General features: G+C 41.7%; 1 protein-coding gene across 3 annotated transcripts in view; it reads left to right on the top strand.

Annotated features, from left to right (window-relative positions):
* The window catches only part of ARHGAP10 (Rho GTPase activating protein 10), a 223427-nt gene that overhangs the window by 43874 nt on the left and 154196 nt on the right, over nt 1–25357 (top strand). For all 3 annotated transcript variants that reach the window (XM_090036363.1, XM_090036361.1, XM_090036364.1), the window contains exons 2-3: nt 23649–23744; nt 23829–23890. In XM_090036363.1, the coding sequence (XP_089892489.1) occupies nt 23649–23744; nt 23829–23890 (158 nt within the window). The remainder of the gene's footprint in view (nt 1–23648; nt 23745–23828; nt 23891–25357) is intronic.

Raw genomic sequence — 25357 nt, forward strand, 5'->3', positions numbered from 1 at the left:
AGTGGACTTATTAACTAATTTGTTTTAAAAGAGAAATGAAGGGTTCTTGAAAAGGGATTTTTAAAATAAAGATGTCAGAAAAACAAAGGATGAAAATGAGAGAAGTTTCATTTGGAGAGTACAGCAAATATGTTCAGTGGTAGTGAGAAAATAAATGGGGTGAACAGGAAGAGACTGGAGCCACAATTCGGTTTAATCTTGTGAAAGATTTCTGTTCACTTCAGGCCCTTATCTCAAGCAGACTGAATGATACCAGAAGGTGAGGCAAGTGTTTTTTGGACACCCCATGTGCACAAGCAGGTCGCCTGCATGGAGTCTGTAGGGCAGGGTCATGGCTTTTGCTCACTGGTCAAGGTGTTTTGATTGCTCCATTCCCTTGATAATTTCTTGGATGGTAATATACTGCACGATACATCTTTATACATGTGAAAATAGAGTTGAATTAACTTTCCTGTTTTCATCTTGGCATCAAGTGAACCATTGGTACTGCAAGTCAGTTCATAGCACTCTTGTTAAAGAGAGTTAACCCCTTCTAAATCCCCTTTAAGGTTAGATCCAGACTTGCAGGCAAGTGCAGTTTGTGGCGCCACAAACTGCATGCCCTGAGGTGGCACAAATTTACGGCATAGGGGCAGAATGTGCTACCAGGAAATCCTGCTAGCAAAAAAAAAAAAAAAAGCTGTGAAAAAAGTAGCATAGCACATGCCACAGGAGTGTGCACCAGCAGACAGATGTTTGGTCCTCCCAGGAAACGCTCTGGCTGCTGGCCGGAGTGTCTCCCCTCCTCCAATTCTGCTCTGACTCCTCCAGCAGGGAATTTTGACCCACACCAAGGTGCACATGCAGGGACATGTGCAGCGGCAAAAAGTAGTGGCACAAATTTGTACCACTACATTTTTTTGCTGCTGCATGTGCACATCCTTGCATGTGGGGATGCACCCTAAGTGTTTTTAAAACAACACCTCTTGAGGTGAGGGCTATCTTTGATTCATTCTACCCAGATCAAAATACGATATTGCTAGTCTGTTGAAAGTGATCACCTTTCAGTCCTTCAGCATCCCAGGATGCACTGCTCTCAACCTCCATGTCCCCCACTCTTTCTCTTTCCACCTTTCTGAGCTGTACTGCCCAGTGCGGTGGTACTAGCTTTAAGCCAACGTGGCCACAACTCCCAGGGGGTGTGTCCTGGCTGGTTTTCAGCTCTGCCCTGGCACAAGTGCTGTGACCTGTTGTGCAGCAGGCACGCTGGTTCTCAGCCTTGCCCTGGTGTGAGTGCTGTAGTCTCCACCATGCAGCAAATATGCTGGTTGTCAGCTTCCCAGCCAGCATGACACTTGCTGCCCAACTCCTATGGCCTGACCCATTTCTATTTGATTTGGATGCATGCAAGATTTTGGTCCTTTAATTTTTTATTTTAATTTGGTTTTTTTCACTCCTTTCTCTTTACTTCCTCCCTCTCCCCAGCTCTTCACTTCAAACAGTTTTTTCAGATTTCTTCCCACCCACCTGCAGCTCTGACTTCACTCCTGCTGCTGGAGGGGAGAAGCCACTGCCCTAGACTGGTTTCTCTGCCTCCAAGCTAAATGCTGCCCTTCTCTTCAACACTAGAGCAGAGTATTCTGCCTCCTGTCCATGCTCCTGCTCACCAGGCCTTCTAGGCTAGGGACAGAAATTACACAGAAACTGGTTTAAGTGATCAGAAGCTGGTTCAAATCTGTAACACAACAGAAGTTCAGTGCACTTAAACTGCTTTCAAAATGACTGAAACTGGTTTAATATAAACCTGGTTGGATGTAGTATCAAAATGAACAGATTTAGGTCAAACTGGTTTATGGAACTTCTGTCCCAGACCCTTTCCTGGTTCAATTTAACTCTGTCCCACAGCATTTCAGAATGGTTTGCAGCCCTGGCTATCCTGTCTGTCTGCTCCGGTGGAACAGGTTTGGCCCTGCCCCTCTGCTCCCTAGCTGGAGCACTATCACTGCTCTGGCTGGCTGAGAAAGGGGTTGGGGGGGAAACCTGGGTCTTCACCTCAGCTGGGGTCTGCCTGGTGGGGCGAAGCAGCCCCTGCCAGGCATTTCCCCCTCAGAGAGGGGCTGCTTCGGCCCCACAAGGCAGACCCCAGCTGGGATCTTGTACAGGTCAGGGAGGGGGCTTAAACCCCACTCCACTTCAGCGAGCCAGCTGGGGCCGGGGCCTAGCCATGCCCCTCCAGTCGAGTACAGAAAATCCTGATAGGGGCTTCTCTTCTCCACTTCCTAGGGTCAGTGCCGGCCAAGGTAGGAGTTTAAATCTCCCCCCATCATAGTCAGTGGGCTGGTCATATACCTTCTCTCTTCATTCAAGCAGGAAGGAGGGAAGTCCCCCTTTCTCCACTGGAGCCCGGGCTGGGGAGCCTCAGAGTGCTTTTCTCTCACCTTCCCTCCTTTCTCAGGGGCAGTAGAGGCATGCTGTAGCATTCTCCAGCCCCTGGCCTAAGCCACTGCAGTCATGTGGCTGCATTTCTGGAATCAAAAGTGAATGTCTGTTCAGTCTACGCAGTTTAAACTAACCTGCAGAGATTGAATTGATTCAGCCTCTGGCTTTTTGACTGTCTGTACTTAGCCATACTGGTACAGTACAGTTGTGCAGGTCTGAGATGGTATTACACCCTATCCTGGGACTGCTCTGAGACTTTCTAACTTTGGCAGCATAATATTCCACAGATTTAAAATGGTTTCAAATAAACAGTAAGGTGCTGCCCTTTCTTCTGCCTTATGTTTTTATGAGCAGGTACAGTTCTTGTCCAATACATGTTGAAGTACAGAGCAATGCACAGACTTTATGCTACCATCCAAAATGGAATTGTGATTGTATCTTGCAAAAGAATACTCGATCCTTCAGCTGCTGCCATACAGTTATTAAACCTCTTTGTAATTGAGACCAGTTATGTAACAGATTTTGAGTTTCCCTGTTTTGGTGTTTTTGGTGCTTTCTGATAACACAAGAACAAGATTCTGAGTTCTCTTGCATCTTCATCTGCAGCTTCATAAACTGCCTCAAACAAAACGCTTCATTTGTGTAATGCAACATTATAGGCCAAATGTGGCTCTTCTATTTTTTGGTTTTGCTTGAAATATTTTTTTAGATCTTTAATGGTGTAGTAGCATACCAAAGCTAGGTATGTAGCATACTCTAACTTCTAGCAACATTGTGCATAAGAAATACTGAGGTTCATTAAATATAACAGCAATCAACTCATTTTTGAACATCTCCAGAGGATTCCTGTTGTCCTATGGAATTTACACGTTATTCACTCTTTCTATTCCTTCAAATTCTCCATCACATGAAGACTTAAGCATTATGATGTAAAAAGCAGCGTCTGCTATTTGCTGTGTTGTCCTTGGTTTAGGAAGTGCTATAGACTGTTAGATAATGTTGTAATTTTGCTTCCTGTGATTTTTTGCCCCAGTTTTGTTTTTCAACAGCTTTCTTTATTGACACAGCAACTGTAGTGTCAGAACAAGGTCATTGCTCTGATCTTCTAAGCAGGGTAGAAACTGGATATCTTGGTGGAGAGTATGCTGCAGTTACTATGCTTTAGTGCTGCTTTGTAGGCTCTATGCAAAGTGGAATGCATGTATGGTAAAGACTTGAACTGAGCTGACAGTTACTATTCTCTCCCATGTAACATGATACCAAATAAGTGTGGTTGGTGTCTAAGCTGTTCTTGGATTGGATTTTACTCCAAACTGCAGTTACTCTGTATTTGGAGTGCCATAGAGCTTCTTTATAACTGCTCAATTTCCTTCTTTTTTTTTTTTTTTTTGGCTTGGAAAGCTAGTGGCTGGCCAAGTACATATCCTATATTTGCAGTTTTGATCTACTATCTCTTTGTCATTATGAATCCTGCAGACACTAGTTCCCTCTCTGACTTATTCAGAGTGAGAGAGTGTGTATGTGTCTTGTAATAAAACAACCACTCAGGAATGCCAGTAGTGCTGCTTCATAATCCTATCACAAGCTTTATGTGGTAAGGGTAGCATAGGCATGGCTGTGACCTGGCTAGGTGACTTCTCATTTCATGGCATATTTGTGTGTGTGTGCATGCTCACACACGCATGCACTTGTGCATGCATGTAGCCTACTATATATCATTTCAGTTCTGTAGTATATAGTCAAGTGGCACTCAGTGGGAAAAGCAACTGTTCTTCAGACTTAATGTTCCTTCCTTCACATTGTTTGCTGTTGTTTTTATTGTTTCCTGTCTATAGTATATAGCCAATGCCAAGGAACTCCAATAGAGATCATGGCTCTCAGGTTTAAGCACTGTGCAAATAAAGAACAAAAATCTCGGCCCTGTCCTGAAGAGCTTCCAATTCTAATATTATACAAGCCTTAGTCTGTCGGACCGTAATGCTTTATTCGCACTATGGTTGGTTGTCTAAAACAACTGATCAGAGTGATCCAAGTGTTCTGGACAGGAGGTGACAGTGGAGTGCCACCATGACAGTGGGGACAGAGTGGGGGGGGGGGGCAAGGCCAATGCTGCTGGCCTTGTACCCTCTAGCTCCTTGGAAGTGGTGGGTGAAGTGGGCCTGGACCCCAAGTGATGGCAGGGGGAGTGGCCTTGGGCCCTGGGCCCATGCCCAATGCAGTGGGAGGGAGAGTAGAGGAGCGGGTCTGGGCCCGATGTGGTGGGGAGGGGGGGAGCGGGGCAGAACCCCAAATAGCAGGGGCAGAGAGGGGGAATGGGCCCAGATGGGGGGGGGGGGGGAGGCACAGACACTGGGCTCTGTCCTTGTTCCACCCCCTTCATTATTCTTGAAGGGCATTTTGCTAGTTTAATATAGCAACTGTGTGGACCTTGTAACGAAAAGTTTTCAAGAACAGAATTTTTTTTGCTTTTTTAAACTTAATTATTCACTTCTGTCTTCCTAAGTAGGTTTGTTAGGCACTGTTTAACTCCCACACAGTTATGTATGATATCATGAAAGTAGTGATGACTATTGCTCCAAGTTCAGAAAGTAGACTGTAGATTCTTGGTGGGGGAGGGGAGGGTAATAGTGCACAGTGGTTACATAATGCTGCTTGCCTTCTGCAGGAGTAGGCTATCGTATCTCATACAGGAATGCAGTGTTTCAGAAACTCAAGATAACTAGTAATTGAGACCAGAAAGAGGTTTAGGTAATGACTGATGCGGACTATCAAGGAGTAAGAAGTATTGGTGATACAGAACCTCCAGGAAAATTCTTAATTTTATTAAGCATGAATTATGAAAAGTTATTGAACTCAATCCTTTATCTAGTTAAAAAAATAGACAAAAGACCTAAACTATGTGAAATGCTACATTTATTTTTAACATAACCAAAATTGTACATATTTTACAGGCCTTAAACTCTTAACAAAGGCTAAAAGTTAGTAACTGATATCTGTGCAGTTAGAATGAGGCATATTCAGATATGTAAATGTTATACACTGTGGACATACTGTTTGCCAACAAATAGAAGAAAACAGCAAAAACAGAGTTGAATTGTCATCACAGTTGTGTGTGTGGACTTTCATTTTGATCATGGAAGGGTTACAGAACGTAACTCATCTAGATCAACACTTCAAAATATCTTTTCAGCAATTATTTCACTGTGAGAAGTTTACCTCCAAAAGTTGAACAGTAAATTTAAAACTGATGATTTCATGAACTTAACATAAAATCCCTGCTTGTGCTGCTTACTTTTAAGGCTCTTTTTGCTGTAAAATACTGCAATCTTTGGTTGTTAGAAATAGCTAAATAAAAAAGTTGTATAATAAAAAGAGACTAAACAAGCTGCTACTTTGAGAGGCTGTGGCTCTTGCTTATAAGGATAATACAGCATAATCACCTGGGAATCATCTCTGAACAACATGCTTCTTTGTGGAGAAATTGCTACTCTACTCTTTGGTTCTGATGAAATGTTAGTGTTGACTAGTATTTTAATTCACTTCTTCCTTAGTAGATTTGGGTAAGTTTGATCAGAGAATCAGTTCATGTTCCCAGGATCCTCTTTTTGACAGCATGTGTGCAGTGTTGGTGCCTGTTACGTTTAATATTAAGAAGGGAAAGTAAAGTTTAAAAAGTGGAACAGGAAAAGGCTGAGGAAAAAGTGATAGTACTTAAATTCCCAACAACTTGCCAAACTGATCTTTCAGCAGCTTTTTGTAGATACTTCAGATAAAATAATGCAAGACTAGAATAAAAATTAAATTAGAATCTGTTCAATATGATGAATGTAAAAAATCTAGGTAAGTGTTGCTCAGCTTTCCAGCCCTGCAGGCCAGATGAGCGACATTGGATTAGTCATGAGCAGGGGTCCTGGTTTTCTCTGTTTAAAAATAGCAATTCTCTTCTGATTTAAAAAAAAAAAGAAAAGCGTATATAGATATCAGTTGAACACAATGTTTTATTGATCTATTTAAAACTTTACAGCAATTTGGAAGCCTACTATAATGAAATAAATTCTAAATACCTGTACATCTTGACATTTGATTTTTTTGCGGGGTTTTCATCATGGAAGTTCAGAGTTCCCCTTGTCCCCTTTGCTCACCAGGATACAGATCTAGCTGTGGCTGCCTCCTTCCCTGCTTTGTGGCACTGAGCAGCCCGATATGCCCTGCCCATACCAGTACCCCTCATTCCTGATTCACAGCTCCCCCGGTGTCCTTCACTCCCCACTCACAGTACTCTGCCCCGCATAGGCCTACTGGAGGAGGCCTCCAGCTGCTAGGGCTATGGGACCTGGGACCCGGGCCCACAGCCCCCTGCCCTCACCAGCAGTGCCCAAGCCCAGCCTGCTGCTGTGGCCTGAATGGAGCATGGACCCTAGCTACCCTTCTGCCATGGATGATGTGGCTGGAGCAGAGTCTATGGGGGTGGCGTGGACATGGGCTGGTGACTGGGCTTGGGACTCCCCCGCCGCTGGCTTCCCTCAAGGGTCTCTGTGGCCTGGTGGGTGGGACCTGGCATAGGAGAGCAGAGTGGGGCAGAGAGGTTTGGTGCCACCACTGAAAACCCCGTGCCACCATGGCGAGGTGCCCCCTGCCCACCTGGCAGCAGGGGGGAACTTAGCTCCACGCCACTACCCCTGCTGCTGCCAGGTGGGCAGGGGGGGCCTTGCCATGGTCTCCCTGCTTCTCTCTGTCCTCCCATGCAGGTTCCCATCTGTTGGGCCACAGAGACCCCTGGGAGGAGGGCAGAAGGGCAGGGAGTTCTGTAGCAGGCAGCCTGCATCTGCTCCCACCTGACACATAAACCTGGGGGCATGTGCCCCCCCATGCTCCCCTAGGAGTCTGCATAGTATCAGGGAACTGCCCCCTCCCAAATGGGATGCATGTGGCACCATCCCATACCCCAGCTGGGCCGGGGGGTTGCACATTCCCACCTCAGGCCCCATGCAGTGCCCTGGGTGGGCAGCACCCCCAGCCCTGCCTAACTCCCTCCCTACCTCTCTCCCTTATTCCCTTACTGTGGGGTCCTCAGTCTCCCCTCCTCCCTTCTCCCCTGACTTACCTGTGGGGCACTGTGGGAGCTGCTCTCATGCTGTCTGACCGCCACATGCATGTGTGTATGCGCACATGCATGAGTCCCCTGCTTGATCTCCCACCTCCAGTTCCCCCCAGCCCTTTGCAGGCTGGAACTCTGCTACCCTGCACAGGGAAACCTGCAATTTTCTGTATTTTTCTCCTTAAAAAGAGAAATTCTGCGTTTTTCTCCGTAGAATGAAAAAAAGTCCATATCTACCACATTTTCCCATGGTGAATGAAAAAGCCAGTTCCCGGGTCATGAGCCTGTTTGAGCATGGGATGAGTTTGCAGATATGATCCAACATACTGACTTGGGTACATGCACCAGATTTGGCTGCCTGCATGAGACTGGGCCTCTGTATCAGAGGTTGAACACTTCTGGCCAAGGCAGAAAATTGGCTGCTGGGGCTCAGAGTAATGATGAAAGGGCAACTGAATTTTTGAGACGTAAGGTAATGGGTACTGAGAGCCTACAAAGAAGATAAAGTGAATCTATCCAAAAGAGTAAAGAGGAAATGACTGTAAGCTTTTATACATTATATCTTACAGGTGGGAAAAAATGTGCAATTTCAATATAATAATCATAAACCACCCAATTGTGTGTGCTAATAGACTACCAGTTCCTTTCCTGGGTATTTGTAAGGATTCCTCTGTAAGGACTGCTGTGCATATCATTGGCTGTTTTCAGCAAGGTCTGTCATAGGCTCTTGCTGTGTTGGAGTATTTCATAGCTATTTATTTGATATTTCCTGCATCAGGAGTTAGTCTTGTCTTGCCATCTAATCCTTTTGTAGAGTGCTTCAGTTTCTAATTTCCTTGAATAAAAAATGGTTTCTGTTGTCTGCTGTCTATTGATGTAGGTATTAATTTACACTGTTTACTTTTTTCAGTTGGTTTCTCTTGCTGCAGAGTGGCTTTCACACATCTGCTGCACATCTATGACTATTTTAACAGTAAATATTCTTCATTTTTTTATCTTTGGGTAAATCTGATCTCTTTTATTAGACCAACTCAAATAGTTGGAAAACATTCTTCTTCGCAGGCTTTCGGGTACAAATACTCTTCTTTCAAAAGCTCGCAAAGAAAATTTTTTCCAACTATTTGAGCTGGTCTAGTAAAAGATATTGGATTTAGCTAAAGAACCTTGCCTGCCTATGTCCTTAGACAAACACAGCTACAACCTTTATCCCCGTAATTTTTTTTATCAGCATTAGTAATACATTTTGGATAATCCTGTTTGCCTTTTTTCTGATTTAAGCAGACATGCATTCCTCTGTGATGTACAGGATGTGGCCCATTAGATTCTTGTGAAAATTGAATCCTCAGATTGAAGCGGAGGTTGAGGGATTTCCCTGTCTCTACAGAGTCAGAGTCCTGCTAAGCCATTCTAACTGGAGGTGAGAGAGATCTGTGCAGCAGGTCACCAGGTTTACCTCTGAAGAGTACTTGTATTGCACAAACTAGCATTTTTAAAAAAAAAAAAAAAAGGAGAGGGAGAGAAGCTGCCAGGAGATTCAGCCAGAAGTTGATACAGGTGACCACAATCAGTTGTTGTCACCAGTGCTGTAGTCGCCAGTGCATCCAGCGTGCTTTAGATTGTACTGGGCACGTCCGGCTCCCTGTTTTGATGGTTTATGAACGCTCTATCAGGATGCTGTTGGTGATACTATACTATACTATTAGCACTTTTAACAACCTTGTTAGGTGTAATAAAGAGACTGCGGGCCAGAGACTGCAGTAATCAAATCTTTGAGAAACCTTAGGAATCAAGAATTTGGGTTTTATTATTCTTTAAACAACCAGACAGTAATACCATGCATCTGGCCTGATGCCAGGGAGGCCTATTTGTGAGGCAAGGCACTGGCATAGAATATGGCCCCTCTTATAATGTCAAAGTATTTAGTTTCTCAGGCCCCTTTTTATATGGTGATCAAAACTTATGTTTATAGCATGTACTTCCTAGATTTACCAGTAACTAAATGTGTTTAGATGATGTCATTCACATCTGATTTCCACCAGACATTGTGGCTCTCCTACCAGATAGGGGGACCAGTTTACCAGGACACTCTGAGCTCTGCTTTGGTGTTTTGTCCTCCCCTTATCCACTGTTTTCTATCCGTTGGCCTTCTAAGGTGCTAGAAGCTAATACACCTAACTTCCCCAGTGCTTCCACGGAAGCTATGTATGGTCTGCGTTCTGGTCATCAAGGCCTGTGGTACAAGCTGTTACTAAGGCCTGTTCTAGTTCATGCTGTTAATATGCCTTTGTATGTTTTCAGTAGCACTGTTCAGTGGCTGCACCAATCCATGCTCCAGTGAGGCCATACACAGTAAGGGAAATTTGCTTATGAAAGTTTGTCTCTGATTTAGTTGGTCCATAACAAGGGTGTCAAAAATCTACCCTGTGGCGCCCTATCATCTGATCCACTGTGCTACCCTTGGGTCTTAGACTGGGCCTGTGTGACGCATGCAGTATGCATAGGGTTGGATCTGGCACGTGGCATGTAGAACTGGTTTGTGGGCCTGATCCAGCCCATGACCTAGCCTCACTACTCATCCAGCCTGCTGGGCCTGCTGAGTTTGACATCCCTGTCTGTAAGGCGTAACTCTACCCTTCCTTTTCCAGGTTAAGCAGCCAGTGAACACGAGCAGCTAGGGAATTTCTTTTTCAGTGAAGGGAATAAACTGGCAGAAACATCTGATCCCTAATGCCATTTGTTTCCCCACCCTCTTTTTCCTGCTGAATAGGATGTAGCAGTGGAGGAGGTGGAGAAGTTTTTTGGGGTGGAGTCTACCACAAATCAAGGACTTCCCTCGCACCAAGTAGGGAAGAATGGTAACAGCAGGAGAGAAGGAAAATCTGTGTTTTACCTACCGATGGATACCAATGCTTTCTATTCTCTGTGCAGTCTCTGTTCCATATACAGTAGTGATTTCTAGATGAGCTGCATGTCAGAGCATTTTTTCCTTGCATCCTGATAATTTTGTTTGTTGTAATGAAGGTTTTGGTGACAATAGTGTTGGTCCAGTCCATGTTGTGTTAAATCCAGTGGAAAGATTTCCTATGGTCATCTGCATGCCATAGCAGTGAGCTCCCTAAATAGTCTCAGTAGGCAGACTTCAAAAACTGCCAAGAGATGAGGCTAGATTTTTCAAGGTGTTTGTCTTGAATGCCACAGGCCATGCCAGGCTATTCAGTGCTCTTCCAAGGGATTATATGCAAGTATGGGCTGCTGTCATGGACATAGTTTTTGCATATTCTCTCATTAAACTGTTGAACGTATTCTTTGCTTGAATCCTAGTTATCACAAAAACAATTCTGGGTTTTGTCCACCCCTTCAAAAGCCTTCAGTGGAGTAGCCCACCCTTCTATAAGGAGACGTTTATATTGATGAACCTAATATTTAACCAGAAGAACTTAGTAGAGATTGACCCCTGATGTAAGTAGTATAGAATGGGACCTCTACGTCTCTATTTAGTAGTACAGTGATCTGGCAAGCTTATTTAAAAAAAAAAATCAGAGCAAAAAGATACTGGAGGAGGGAAAGATACTAGATAACTGCCTTTTTTAACTTGTTAAATCTATCAGTTTTCCACTCATGTAATTTCTCACGATTTTCTGTCCCTGTATGAGGATGAGTCAAGGAATGAGATTTATGGGGTATTTGTCCTTTCTGCTATGTCATAGAAAATCTGTTTATGTTTCCAAGATCAAAAGAAATGGGGAAACTGGTATAACTTCGTATTTGATCCCTAGTGAACTTAGTGTAATACTAACTGTTCATCAGGTGTGGTGTAGGACTGTAACAGAGGAATGATGACTGCATGTCTTGACATGTACAATTGTCTAAATATTTCACAGTATGTTGTAAGTTTGATTTCCTTGCTGGATTTTGTCTGCACATGCAAAAAACTTGGGCAGATAGTGGTTCCATTCAGCTGACAGTGTTCAGCTATTGTGAAAGAGGCTCCCTTCCCCCAACCTTTCACCCCATGTTTTCACCTAATTGCGTAATTCCGCAGGGTATGATATACCTGCACAATTTTGCACATAACATGAATGATTGTGCATACTTGCATAATTTAACCTGGGTGGGTGGGCTCTGTGCCTTCACCTCCATGGGGCTCCTGGTTCTCCAGCTGGGAGCCTCGTGTGCAGGCACCAAGCATGGTGGCACATGACTGGACAGCTGGTGAGTATGGAGGGGAGCTCCTGCCTGCAGGAGGGGTGGAGGGTGTGGGCCCCCCCCCCCCCCCCCCCCCCCCCATCGTACGCAGCCCCCGTTGTCACTAGTGGCGGTAGCTGCAGGAGTAGGCGCCAGGCCCTCAGGGTGTTTGTGGCTGTGGCAGGCAGAGCCCCCCCAGTGGCATGCAGCTCCGGCTGTGTCCCATGGACTGAACATGGTGGCATGGAGCCACCCTGGCTGGCCTGCTTGCATGTGCCTTCAACCCAGAACAGGCTGGCTCTGTGCCAGGACATGGGGCTCGCAGCACTGCTGGCGGGAGCCACATGCCATCAGGCCCGGCTGGCCAGCTGCACGTGGAGCTTCTACCACTCGATTGGGAAGCTGCATGTGGAGATACGGAACTTGCCCAGCCCAGTGTTGTGCAGCCCAGTGCTGTGAGTCCCACGGGCTGTCATGAAGCTAGCGTGGTCTAGTGTGTGGGCATGTTCCAGTGGGCCGGGCCAGGCCAGGATGCCACCAAGTGCAGCCCCTGGAACCTAGTGCATAATTTTGAATTTTTCTGTGCTAATTCCCAGGGGTGTATTGTAACCAACTTATAGCATTTTAAGCAATTACATTTTTTTAAAAAGTGTTATCATGTTTTTAACATTCAGAAAATTGTTTGGAATAGATTATGATGTATACCAGTTGTTCTCAACTTTTTTGGACTTGATGCATCTTCAGCAGGGCACCCCTCCATAACTTTTGTGAATCGAATGGCACCCAATTTCAAAAGCTAATTTATGTATTTCAGTGCTTTCTTATGACAGTGGGGATGGGGAATCAACCAGGCAGAAACAAGCCTGAGCCTGTGCTTATCTAAGCTCCTCCTCCCACATGTCACCCTTTATAAGATGTCACAGCACCCTAGTTAAGAATCATTGATGGTGACTGCCTAAAATTTTTTGCATTACATATATATCTTGCATGCTTTGTATACAGCACTATCACATGTCATTTGCTGTAGATGGTTGAAATGAAGCGGACAGAAATATCTTTTCTTTATCTCAAAAAATTCTGTTCAGGTTTTCCTGGGATATAAACAGCATCAACTTGCTGCTTTGTTCCCCTTGCTTTCCTACATTAGAAAGTCATTTGTGACCAGCCCAAAGTAATAATTCTATACAAATATTGTAAGGCTAGGTTTATGGAGTGGCTGCAGCAGTAGTGGGTGCTGCTCTGGAAACACCTCTGAGCTGTTGTATTGAGTAAGACAAGAACTTGCCTATCTCAGATTGGCTTACTGCCTTGTGCTGTTTCCTGGGCCCAAAAAGAGTCTAAATAGCTTATCTACTCTTGTGTCCCCTTATCTATACTCATATTTTAATGTTATGATCACACCTACTCTCTACATTCCTTCACTGCAGAAAATGGACCCAAAAGAGGGCAAAATGAAGGCTGCCCAGCAACTGTGAATCTATTTTTTCCTTTTTAACCTAAACAATATTGCAACATAGGAGTGTTTTATTGCATGTAATCAAGTATACACGCTTCAGTGTCTGTAGGGAAACCTACCCTACAGTTAAACAATTTATAGTGATACTGTTGGTCATGCATCTGTATGATGAGTAAGAATTGGCATACTTCTGTTGTGTTAATGGTTTCTCACTTTTCAAAACTTCACAGTTGATGAGGGTGGCTGAAAGGAGGATATTCTCAGTCCTTTAATAGCTTTATTCAGTGCAAAGCAGTCTGATCTTCTGATCTACCTACTACTGAACACCTTTTCATCATAGTGTAATGATAGGTGGGTGAGTGGGGCATAAACCCTGGGTGCTGTCTAAGGTGGCAGGCCTAGAATGGAGTTATGGGGCTGTCTTGCCTTCCTTCCCTGCTTCCCTGCACCCTCCCTGCAGTGGTGGTGGTGCAGATAGCAGGGAGGGTAGAGCAACAGTGGTGATGCATGGTGCAGCAGCAGCAGCTGGAGATTCACTGCTGCAGGGCGGGGTGGAGTGTGATGTCACTTCTTTTTTTTGTTGATGAAAATCGGTGTTTAAATGGTGGCAGAAGATGACATCTCCTCTCGACCATCCCTTAGTAGTTGTCCATTGGCAATCCCTCAATTTGAGAATGATCTCTGCCACGACTCAGTGATAGCTCTTGAGGTGACTTAAGAGTCCAATTTTTGAACCATAGATCTGTCTGCAGAAGTTGCAGGTCTTTCCACAGGGGTGAGTAGGCTGTAGACTGGGGTTCCTCTCCTTTTCCTTCCTCTGCTCTTTTCTTTGCTTAGCAGTGAACCTCTAGCTGCTTCCCCTGCACCATGTGCTGTCACTGCTTGGGGTGCACTACTGGTCAGCTGTGCCCCTGACTTTTTCTTGTATGACTACTGTCCTTTTGATACATCAGTATCTATAATAAGGAAATGAAACTTTCTGGGGAACACCCTTTCTGGGCATGCGATCAGCAGTTAAGTGAATGCGTAAGGGCCATCAAGTCTTTCAGATTACAAGAATTTGAATCCATGGATACCATACATGCTTGGACAAAAAAAGCTAGTTAGATTTTCTTTTAAGTGACTTTGGGATTTTCCAGTCACTGCTGATAGTCACCAACACATGAGAAGTTTGTCTCCTCTTTGACCTTTATATGCTCGTTCATCACACCCTATGGAATCCTAAGCTATGGCTGTGACTCTTCGCTTCCAGCTTCCTAATGGTGCAGTTAACAAAACAGAAATAAACTCAGAGTTAAATAGAATTTACCAATGTGCAAGATGTATTTAAATACATTTTAAAAAGTTTGCCTCTGAAGATTTTGGTTGAGCTAGAACGAATTTAATCTTCCAGGCTTGTTCCTTATTATCAAAATTAATATGTACAGGAGAGATGGGTAGAATGGATTTCTTGAAATTCTTAAATGGCAATTATAGTCATGATTTAATTTTAAATAATTGTATGATATAGTTTTCATATAACATAATTAATTTGACAATAATATGACTTAATTTACTAGTCCTTAGAGGTGGAAAAACAGACTCCCCACCTTAGGTTATGTTAGGATTTAAAGAACTTCTGTGTTCTTTTATTGGCAGTAATTTAAGATGTGGAAAGGGGTACTTTTCTTTAGTTATGCAAAGAGAGTTGGTTATTCCTGCTAGCCTAAGCATGATGTGTAGCGATGCTAACATTATTGCTAAATGAATTATGGTATATAAAAACTGCATCATAAGAATTTTTTTAAAGTAAATTATGACTAGAAGATGCAATGTGTTCTAGCTCAACCAAAAAAATCAGAGGAATCACATTAAGCATCATGTTATGTTTAGAAATACAGGACTTTTAGGAATAGTTTTCCAGACTAACAATGCACATTGTACAGATCTTTATACATGCTCTGGGGTGGGGGTGGGGGTGGAGGTTGGCGGGGCATTTTAATTAGAGAGGATCTTGGGAGCTGCAAAATTCTCACAGCATCTCATGTATTCAGGTCTTGTGCTTCAGAATGAAACACAGGGACACTGAATACACATGATGCTGAGGCTGCTGGAGCATTCTGATTAGCATGTAGGTGCCCTGTGATTCTCAGGGACTAATATATTCTTCCACTTCTTTGGATTAGGAAAGCAGAGCAATGCTTGCTTACTTTGGGTGCCTGGATAACAATAACGAAAGATTTAACTAGTATTTGATCAGGTAAAGGATGACAGTGGAATCTGACTTGTAAAGGGACAGTAGAACCAAATACCTCTGACTAGATTTGATTTCAGTTAGAAACTGGCACAGAAATCAAATAAAGGAAGTTATTGCATGTTCTCTCCTTCACCCATCATCTGTGCCATTATCTCCTTTGTTTCTCCCCCTTTGTTTCCTTCCAATCCATCTTTGTCCATCTACAGTAAATGTGGGATCCAACTGACTGAGTTAAAGGTCTCCATTGTGTTTCTATAACAGTTTTGTAGTCTGATGCATCAGAGTTAAATCATTAGAAACATGTTCAACAACTCCATTCTCATATCCTAGTTCAGCATTGTGTTGATTCTATCCCAACCCAGTGCTTTTTCATTGCTGAAGTGGAAAACTTGCCATGTACATGGGTAACTTGTAAGGTCAATAACTTTCTACTATCTTGTGTACATATTTTGGATGAGCAGTTGTGGTTCTGTTTACAGAAGAGTGCCTCCATATGTCTTGGGGATTGTTTGTGGAATCCTGTCTGTGGATTGTTTTGTTTTAAGGCACTTGGAGCCTTTTGGATAGGGTGGTATAGAAATCTAAAAAATAAATTCAATCTCATTCCAAAAATTACAGTAACTAATGGTCTCTGTTTTGAGTTAAGCTACTTATGGATGATTCATTCTGTTTTCTGTATTGTCCCACTATATTTAGTGTTAACTTCCTATGAAAATATTTATAGGAAGAGTAATTTAATATTTTTGGAGATTTTCACTTCAACAGCTTCTTCCTTTTATAGACTTTTGAACTCACCACTTTCAAGTGATTGCTAGATGGACATTTCCATAATCTAGTGCAAGCACTGTCATTTCCTCCAGAAATCAAAATATGCTTGTCCAAACAAGCCTTAATTGTTATCTCTGTTGCATAGCAGTTTATATTTATTTTTGTTATACATTTTCATGGATATACAAAACATTTGTCTTAATCTTCTTAATTGGATTTACTGTTTTCCCCCCTTTATTATAACACTAGCCAGTTAGAGACACTTTTCGTGAAGAATGGACGAACTTCCTTTTCCCCCACCTTCCACTGATCCCAGGTATTTACTTCCTATATTTCTCTGTTCAGGCAGTGAAGGTAGATTAGACAATATATCTTATTTCTAGTAGGTTTTTTTTTTCACTTTCATGTGTGTTAGCTTGGCCCTGATATGTTTGGTTTTTAGGTGCAGTGCAATCAATGTCAACGATGCTAAATGTGACCAAGTTAAAAAAAGAAAAAATACTCATCAATAAGGTTCCTAATACTGTTGCTAAAGTCCTGTATATAAACATGAAATATTTATTAAAGCAACATTAAATATTACAGTTTTTGTATTTTTAGTTTGGTGGATATTTTTGATGGAATATGTAACATGCATGTGTTTAAAATACATGTTAACATTTGATAGTCCCTGTTATGTGTTTTTTCCTGCTTACAAAAGGGTAAACCCTGCAAGAGCAGTGTTTTCATGTGTATAACTATTTTTGTCTGAGAACAGTCTTATACTTGACCTAATGTATACTTGACCAAAACCAAATACTTCCCCCCCTAATAAACAGTTTTCACTAGCAAAGCTATTTAGGATTGCTTGACTGGCTTTCAGCTTTTTGCTTTTCTGTAAGGAGTGGGAGGGATTGATATCTGTTTATGAATCTTCTAAGCTTTAATAATTAACAAAATTAGATTCCTGTCGTCTAAGCAATTTGTGTAAAATCTAGCTCAAGGCTAAAATGACAAATACACAACATATACAATTCTTCCATGCTAGAAGGTTCATAGTGTTTGGTAGGGATAAAACAAGTACAGTAACTGAATCACAGCTGTCACTTACATGGTCTATCTACATTAAAAAACAAAAGACACTTTAAAAAATATGCTTCTTATCCGCACACCTGTGAGTCATGATCTCAAGAATCTACATTTAAAGCAGATCTTACTTCTTAGGGTTGTAGTATTATCCACTGTGGCAAGTGTGCAATAAGAGCATTTAAACATAGATATACTAATAATTATTCAGGTTAGACACCAAGAAGAACTTCTTTACGGTAAGGGTTGCCAGCATCTGGAATGGACTTCCAAGGGAGGTGGTGCTCTCCCCTATCTTGGGCACCTTTTAAGAAGAGACTGGACAAGCACCTGGGTGGGGTTGTCTGACCCCAGTGCTCTTTCCTGCCTGGAGAGGGGGTTGGACTTGCTGATCTGCTGAGGTCCCTTCTGACCCTAGCATCTATGAATCTATGAATAATGCTACAGTATCATATGTGACACAGGTAGCTAATAAGGTTGGATAAATTCTCTGAAGACTGTCTGTAGTAGGCATGCACTAGATAAGAGTTTCAGAGGCTGAGCAGGACTTTCTCAGGTGCAGCAGGGAAATGGGTGAGAAAATTACTTCTACCATGTTTTCACCAGCAGTCACTAACTGTGTGTATCCCTTGTTTTGTGTATACCTAACTTGAGATGCACAAGGCAGATGTAAAGAAATACCCAAGTATTCTCCACTGCAGCTAACATCATCAATATCTGTGCCCTTAACAAGTTAACAAGTTAAGTGCTATTTTATGTTGGGTTCTCTGAAAGATCAGTCCAAAAGCATTTCAAATGTGAGTATCCAAAATTTAGGGGAAACATCTGACAATGTCAGTTTCTGTTTTACAGGTGATGGACAAATGTCATTTTACCTCGTAGGGGGTTTGCGGAGATAAATTTGCTATTGTTTGTATGTTTGTAATGTCCTCGTAGAAAAGCACATGGGGAAGTATATAATCTTGCATTTTTAATGGGGTTTTAGTGGTATTCAGTATGAAAAGATAAGAGGGGTAAGACTGTAGATTAAGAAGTTAATACGAGAATGAAACATGGACTAGCTGCTCTTCTGTTACTGAGTACTGAATGAGGGAGTTTTTCAGGAGGAAAAAAGTCTGTGGTTACATAATCAAAGTCTAGCTGCAGAAAATTAGAAATCCTATATATTCACTTCTATGAATTGAATTTGCCCCAGTTAACTTGCTTGAAAATGACTGCATGAAATGAAATCAGCTGAGGCTGTGGGAGGTGAAGGGAACAAATAGGAAGAAAGCAACGCAAAAAAACCCATTGCTAGACAGCATGCCAAACATCCCCAGCAAAATGTGGGTAATGCCCAACTGACTTGCCAACAGGTCTGTTTCTCAGTTAACCAGATGTAGGCAAAGAGGAAAAGGGGCTTGGTTGGCAGCTGTGGCTGTAGGTGAAGCCCTCTCTACACATAGGTATTGCACAGTTAGCTGGTTAATAGACTATTTATGTGTGCATGGTGAGTATCATGCTACAAATAGGTCCATCCAGCTATAAGTTTAGAGCTTGAAAATGTGTAATAACTTTATAGCTGGTTTATATCCAGCTTTAATTTACATGTGTAGCAAGGAATCATTGGGTGATAGCTATGCTTCCTTAACTGGGAGTCCTCACGACTGGAAGCCCCATTAGTTGTAGAGCTTGCTATGTGCTAGTGCAGGGAGAGCCTAGGATCTTCCTGTGCTGGCAGTAGGGCATGATTGGATCTCATGCTGGATCCCACAGTCATGCCTTCTGCCATGCATGTGTGGCATGGCAGAGATGCAGTTGTGTGGAACATGCATCAGATCCTATTACGCTTTTACCTGGATGTCTAGAGAGCCATGAGTTTGGCTGGAAGATGCTTAGAGAATGTTATGTTTGTAGTCTTAATTTAGTTAGATTAAAATGGTGTTTATTAACTATACTGATAAATGACACACACTTTTGCTGTTTATTTTGAGTGTGGGATGATTATAACACTTTCCTTATGAAAATATTCTTTCATAATATACTTTCCTTTTATTTCTATAAAATGCATAAAAATAATATAACTACTGACATATTAACAAACAAAATATATTTATAGCGATGTTGAGTGATGTTGTAGCATGATGGTCCAGGAACTGTGGGAGGCAAGGACTTCTTAAAATGGTATTTTAAATTGGACTAATTGTGTAGTAGGGATAGAGTTAAATAAACTTTTGAATGTAAGATGTTCTTCATCAGGTCAGAATGTCTTCCATGTCTGCTTGTCTGCTGTAAAGTGTACGTATATTGACACCAGTCTTGCAAGATGCTGCATGTCATTTCTGAGATTCCTGGTGTCTTTTCCTCTTGACTTCAAAATAATTTTTAAAGGATTGAGGATGCTTGCCATTTTGTGGATTTGTGCCCATACTTTAAACACGTATGGGTCTTTTGATTTTGAAGGTACTAACTTAAGGCTCTTCCATAAAATATACCCTTTCTATATGGCAGGATTGTTGCTACTAATAATAATAAATAGTATTTTAGGTTTAAGATGCAACTTTGTTGTTAGGGGTTAATCGGATTTTACTGATGTGCTTCTGTGCTAATACAGGATTAAAGGAAAATGGATGACTGCTTTTATTGTTTTTTTTGATACAGTAGTGAGGGACTGGAGCATTACATGACTCTTCTGATGGTCAGCATGTAGTTTTTATAGATGTGTGTATGATCTGTGGAATTTACCTGAACCACTATGCCTTTACTTTTACAGGTAATATAAGTGTGAAAGTCCTTGCTTGAGTGCTGTCTTGCTAAACTACATATTTCTCAGGTTACATAGAACTGTATTTCTCAAGTCTAGCCCCCCTCTTTAGATATTTCTCATGCTTCAGGTGAAATTAATTTGAGTTCTTGAGTCTGCCACTTTCGAAACTGTTGCCTCCACATGTGTATTTTTGACTCGGTATTCCAGCTTGTTACGTCTAGTTTGAGCCCTTGAGGAAGGCAGGGCCAGATTTTTCTTTCTGGCAAACACAGCTATACATCAGCAGCTGTCTTCAACAAAATGCCAGTTCGAAGTACTGTATGTTAGAGAGTCTCTTTTACCATACCAAATAGAAATGGAAAATAAGTTTTAAGTGCCAGTTTTAATCACGATAATGTGAGTGTGCTGGATGCTAGGCAAAACCCACTGAAAAGATGAATGTTATGGTTGTTATAACAATAGATTATGATTATATAACCTATTTACTAAACAGTTTAAATGTCATGTGTGTTGCAGTATCCAAGTTGTAGCCATATTGGTCTAGAGGAAAGGGCAATCAGAACTTGTAGTAGAGATGATATCTTTTATTAGATCAACAAGATTTTTGCAAAAAAAAGTATGTAATTGCAAGCATTCAGGCCATTGGAGAAAAGATTGTAAAAGTTCTCCTGGGTAGAAAAGAAAGTTCATATTTCATAGGATTTCACAGAGGAGTCACTAATGGAAAACTCCTTTGGGCAGTCGGTTTATAGCTAGCTGGTAAGGAGCCTCTCACCTCCTGTGAGGATCTGTGATGTTGCAAATTACCTTGAAACAAAGGCAGGAGCAGGATCTTGGGTTTCAGGTGGTCACAGCTACTTCCTGCTTGGAAAAATACAAAGATTTCATTTTTAAAAATTAGCTAAAATTCAATATCTTCCATGTGTCAGGTATCCAGATTGTAGCTGTATTGGTCTAGAGGAAAAGGCAGTCGGGACTTGTGGTAGAGATGATATTTTTTTATTAGACCAACAAGATTTTTGCAAAAAAATTTCTTTCATTACAAATGTGTGTTGCCATACTTGTGTACTCTTGTTTCCAGCAGCCTGTTGAATGTGTTAATTCATCCATCATCTAATTAGGTCAAAATGTGTTTCTGATAGTTATTCCTTCCTGGAATTTATGCTTAATTTTTATAGTTATTTGGTTGTTCTAGTTCTTTTCTGGTTATTGCCTTGTCTTCCCACAACCTCCAGTTCCCTTGCTGGTACAGAAACTTACAAATGAATTTGCTTTCCACTATCAGCTTTAGTGTGATTAATCCTATTGCCTTGCACTATGGCACTGTCAAATAATTTTGCACACCATTGGTTTACACTCCATACTAAGGTTTCACTTGCTATTTTGTCTGACTCTAAAGAAGGTAACACACTTTATATAAAGCATGCAAAATGGAGACTTTATTTCTTCTGTCTTCTTCCAAATACTAAGTTAATAGTCTGGTATGTATACCCTTTCTTATGCTATTAGTTTATCGTAGCCCTGGCTGAAAGCCCACACCTCCCTCTGGAATTTCTTTAAAGGGCTCTGAAGAGTTGGAGAGACTTTTTTTTTTTTTTTTTTTAAACTCCTGTCACATTCACCTATTGAGCTCCTTAGCATCGGAGGCAGGAGGAAGGATCCCTTCACACTTGGCTCTAGGTCGTATTATTTGAGGGATATTATATGACTCTTCATACTATTGTCATCTTTGTACCCTTGTGAGTCCTACTCTCACATCTAGTTTGCTGACTCGCATATAGTGAGATGGCTAAGAACTACTCGAGATATATGTGAGAAGCAAAGTTTTTAGTGATCTTTTATTGGACTAACTGTATAGTTTGGAGAAATGCTATACAAAGTTTTGCCTGAAAGCCCACAAACCCCCTTGCTTCTTCCATGTTGTCTGGGCTATTAAGGCTACAACAAGCAGTCCAACCCTATCCGGGTACAGACAGACCTAGCTGTTGTATACATGTCAAATTATACTGATAACACACTGTAACTGTTACAGCCACATTTTTATGTAGCAACACAGGTGTAGCAAAACCATTGCTACTTAAATCTAGAATGAAACCAGGGTAAAGATATAGTGATTTTGTTAAGCTATCACTATAGCAGCATGCAGACTTAACTGTTACAGCCTAACAGCTAAATTGCATTCCTAAGTGGCTGCCTCCCCACTTCCCGTTTTAAATAAGTTGGAAGGTACATTTCTTCATAACCTTATGCTTAAGTCATAAATGCCTTTCTTGTTCACAAACTACCTATTAAAAACTGGGGGCGTCAGGACCCATACTTTGCTGTGTTACAGCCTCTCCTGCAGCTAACATGCTGCATTTTGAGTAAAATCTTTGGTCCCATTTTCTTTTGTGTGGGAATTAGTCTTCTGGTGAGGTCTGTGTTCCCTCTGGAGACTCCCTGCTCATGTGTTTGTTGTACACAAGAGAAAAGAGAAAGTCCAGCAGCATAGGATCAAAGAGAATGCTGCAACATGGGTGAGAGAGGGGAGGAGGAGCCAGAGAGAGCCTGAGAGTGGAAGGAAACTTGAGACATAAAAAAGAATTCTCTTTATGGCTGTATCTTGCAGTATATAGACCTTTAACTGGCTGAAGTACATCTTTTATGTACATTGGGAGCAACAAGTATAGCTGTTGACTGGAAAGAGTATCAGATAAGAAGCTGTAAAAACAGGTTATATTTTTGCTCCAGCTCATAATGAGAAAAAAAAATGTTTACAGTTGATTCTGTATGAGCAATTCCTGGCCCTTCTTAATAGCATGAGATATAGTGAAAAAATGGAAGATTAGCTTAATATAACATATTCCCCTTATCCCTTGCTGATAATAGATACGTAAGTAGAATTTTTTTATTGTACTAGGACAGATGTACTAGGACTTTAATTCTTTTTTCCACTGAGAAGTCTGCTTTTCAGCAGTCACGACATTCCAGACTCCCTTACGTATTATAGTCTGATACTGCAGCAGGAAAGCGTGTGTTTTGCTCTTAGCTTCAATTTTAATAAAAATATTAGAAATCTCTTATGCTTAGTAACAATGATACTGAAACTGGGGAAAAAATGTATCTGGTAGTTTCTTAAAGAAAGTCTGCGCTGAGTGGGAGCAGCTTTGTGTCTGACAATAGTCCAATACTAACATTAAAAGCAATAGGAGAAATTTGTATGAATTATTTGCAGCACTGCACATTTTTATTTTTTAATGGGAAGTAAGAATTGTATTGTTCTGGAATTCAGTTGTCCTACTAAGTCAGTCATTCATGCCTTGCCTACAATTAAAAAAATTTGCCAGTATAACTGTGTATGTGGGGAGTTTGGAAAAATCTCATGCATAAGCCAGCTTTTCTGGCAAGGGCCCCAGTGCTATTATGGCAGTAGGGTCATCTTTCTCAATATACCTTATTTCATTTGGGGAAGTAGTTTAAGCTATATTGGCAGAATTTGTTTGCTGGTTTAAGGTGCATCTCCACTAGGGGAAGCTTAAGCCATTAATTGTAAGACAGGACATTTTTGAACCCTGCTCAGAGATGTAGGAGCACATTTCTGTAGTTTGATATCACACTAAATGGCGTTACAGTTGCTAAAGGCTTTTGCTTAAATTTAAACAAATATAGTCATAAATCCTTGTTCTTTTCCTCATAGACCTTTCCGCAGCCCAGAGAAAATTTGCCCACTCCCTGAGGGATTTTAAATTTGAGTTCATTGGTGATGCTGAGACGGATGATGAGCGATGTATAGGTAAGAAAGAGCTGAATTTGTGCTCATATTTTTGGCCTTGTAATGTATTTCTATGAGGTCTTCATTTTTTTCCCCCTGTTACAGATGCATCTCTGCATGAGTTCTCAAACTTCTTAAAGAATCTTGAAGAACAAAGAGAAATTCTGGTGAGTTGAAAGTTCTTTACAGTAAAAATAAAGTGAGCATAAAACAAGGATAAAAATGAGACCTAACTAAAAATGTTTGTCTTTAAGTTGAACAGCAAGGTGTTGGCATCAGTGTCTTTTTGTAAACTCTTATTGGGCAATTTTGAATTTGCTACTGTAAGTTAGTTGTAGCTTCTCCTGACTAAGGGGTAAATACTGTGGCATTCATGAAAAGCTCCCAGAATCTAGATGAGGCCAGGTACAAAAGTTACACTTATTGTGTGGTAGGTGTGCAGAAAGTGCTGTACAGTCATAACTGAATAGGTGGTCAAGGGACATAGAGCACCATAAAAATGGTAGGTCCCTCTCTAAGATAACTCTGGAGTGATGTACTGTCAGACTTCAGTGCAGTAGGTTAGAGCACAGTATTGAACATTTGTGCCAAATCCCATCGTGACTTAAGGTAGGTCACATTTTGTTGACATACCATTGAGCATTGCAGCACCCAGCTTACCCCCCATCTCCCCATGGGGTGGACGTCTAGCCTAGGCCAGAGCTCATCTCCTTTGCCAGAGCTCTGGACCAACCCTGCCCCTGGAATCTCACAGATGAAAGTCAGCAGAGCCTCTGTTTCCACGCCTGCCTGCATCCATCCTCCAGGGTAGCATATATCCATCCACACAAATAAACCTGTTGCTGAATATCTCTTATTGACTATTGTCATGGGTGCTAGTAAGCAAGTACTAATTGTGTGGGTCTGCTGCTACAGTTAATGTGTCTTAAGGACTGATTCATCTTCACTGATTTCTGGCAATGGGCAATTCCCCAATGGAAATAAAAATTTATTTGGACATCAGCATGCTCACATACTGTTACGTAGCATCTCTACTTTCCAACTAATCTGAAGAAACCAACTGCATGTCTAAAATGTAGATTATGGGAAATAACTTATACTGCCTGTACTTGGTACAGGATGTAGGACCAGAAACCTTTGAGTCCAGCTCACAGACACGAAATCCTAGAAATCTGGGATGCATTCAATAGCCCATAAAGAAGCAGAGTGTGTTTCTCTTTTTTCATGTCTTCAAGGCAATTTCTGAAATTTGTGGTCCCTTGAGTAATGGTTTGGAACTGTGTGCATGTGATAGAAAGCTGGTTCAGACAGTCTGTTACAGAGTTTGAGAGATGCTGCTGGGAGTCCCCCAGATGCATACTTAGGGCATCTAGGTTCTGGAACACGGGTTTTGTCAAGCTCCCACACTGGGGGAAGTGAGAGGTAAGACAGCAATTACAGAGGTGAATGAAGCCAACTAAGGCTTATCAGGTGAAGCTGTTGAGTGCTATATACCTATAAAGAAAATAGGAATAAGAGCCAGTTGTGTGGGGGTGTAAATTAGGAAGCAGAATCTTGTCTGAAATATATTAATAGCATTCCACTTTCTTTCTTCTTCTGAAGGCTTTTGTGGAGAAAATAATAACAGAAAGAAA

This window comes from Crocodylus siamensis, chromosome 2, assembly GCF_052110815.1.
Source record: "Crocodylus siamensis isolate JL-2025a chromosome 2, ASM5211081v1, whole genome shotgun sequence".
In the NCBI taxonomy this organism is placed as follows: domain Eukaryota; kingdom Metazoa; phylum Chordata; order Crocodylia; family Crocodylidae; genus Crocodylus; species Crocodylus siamensis.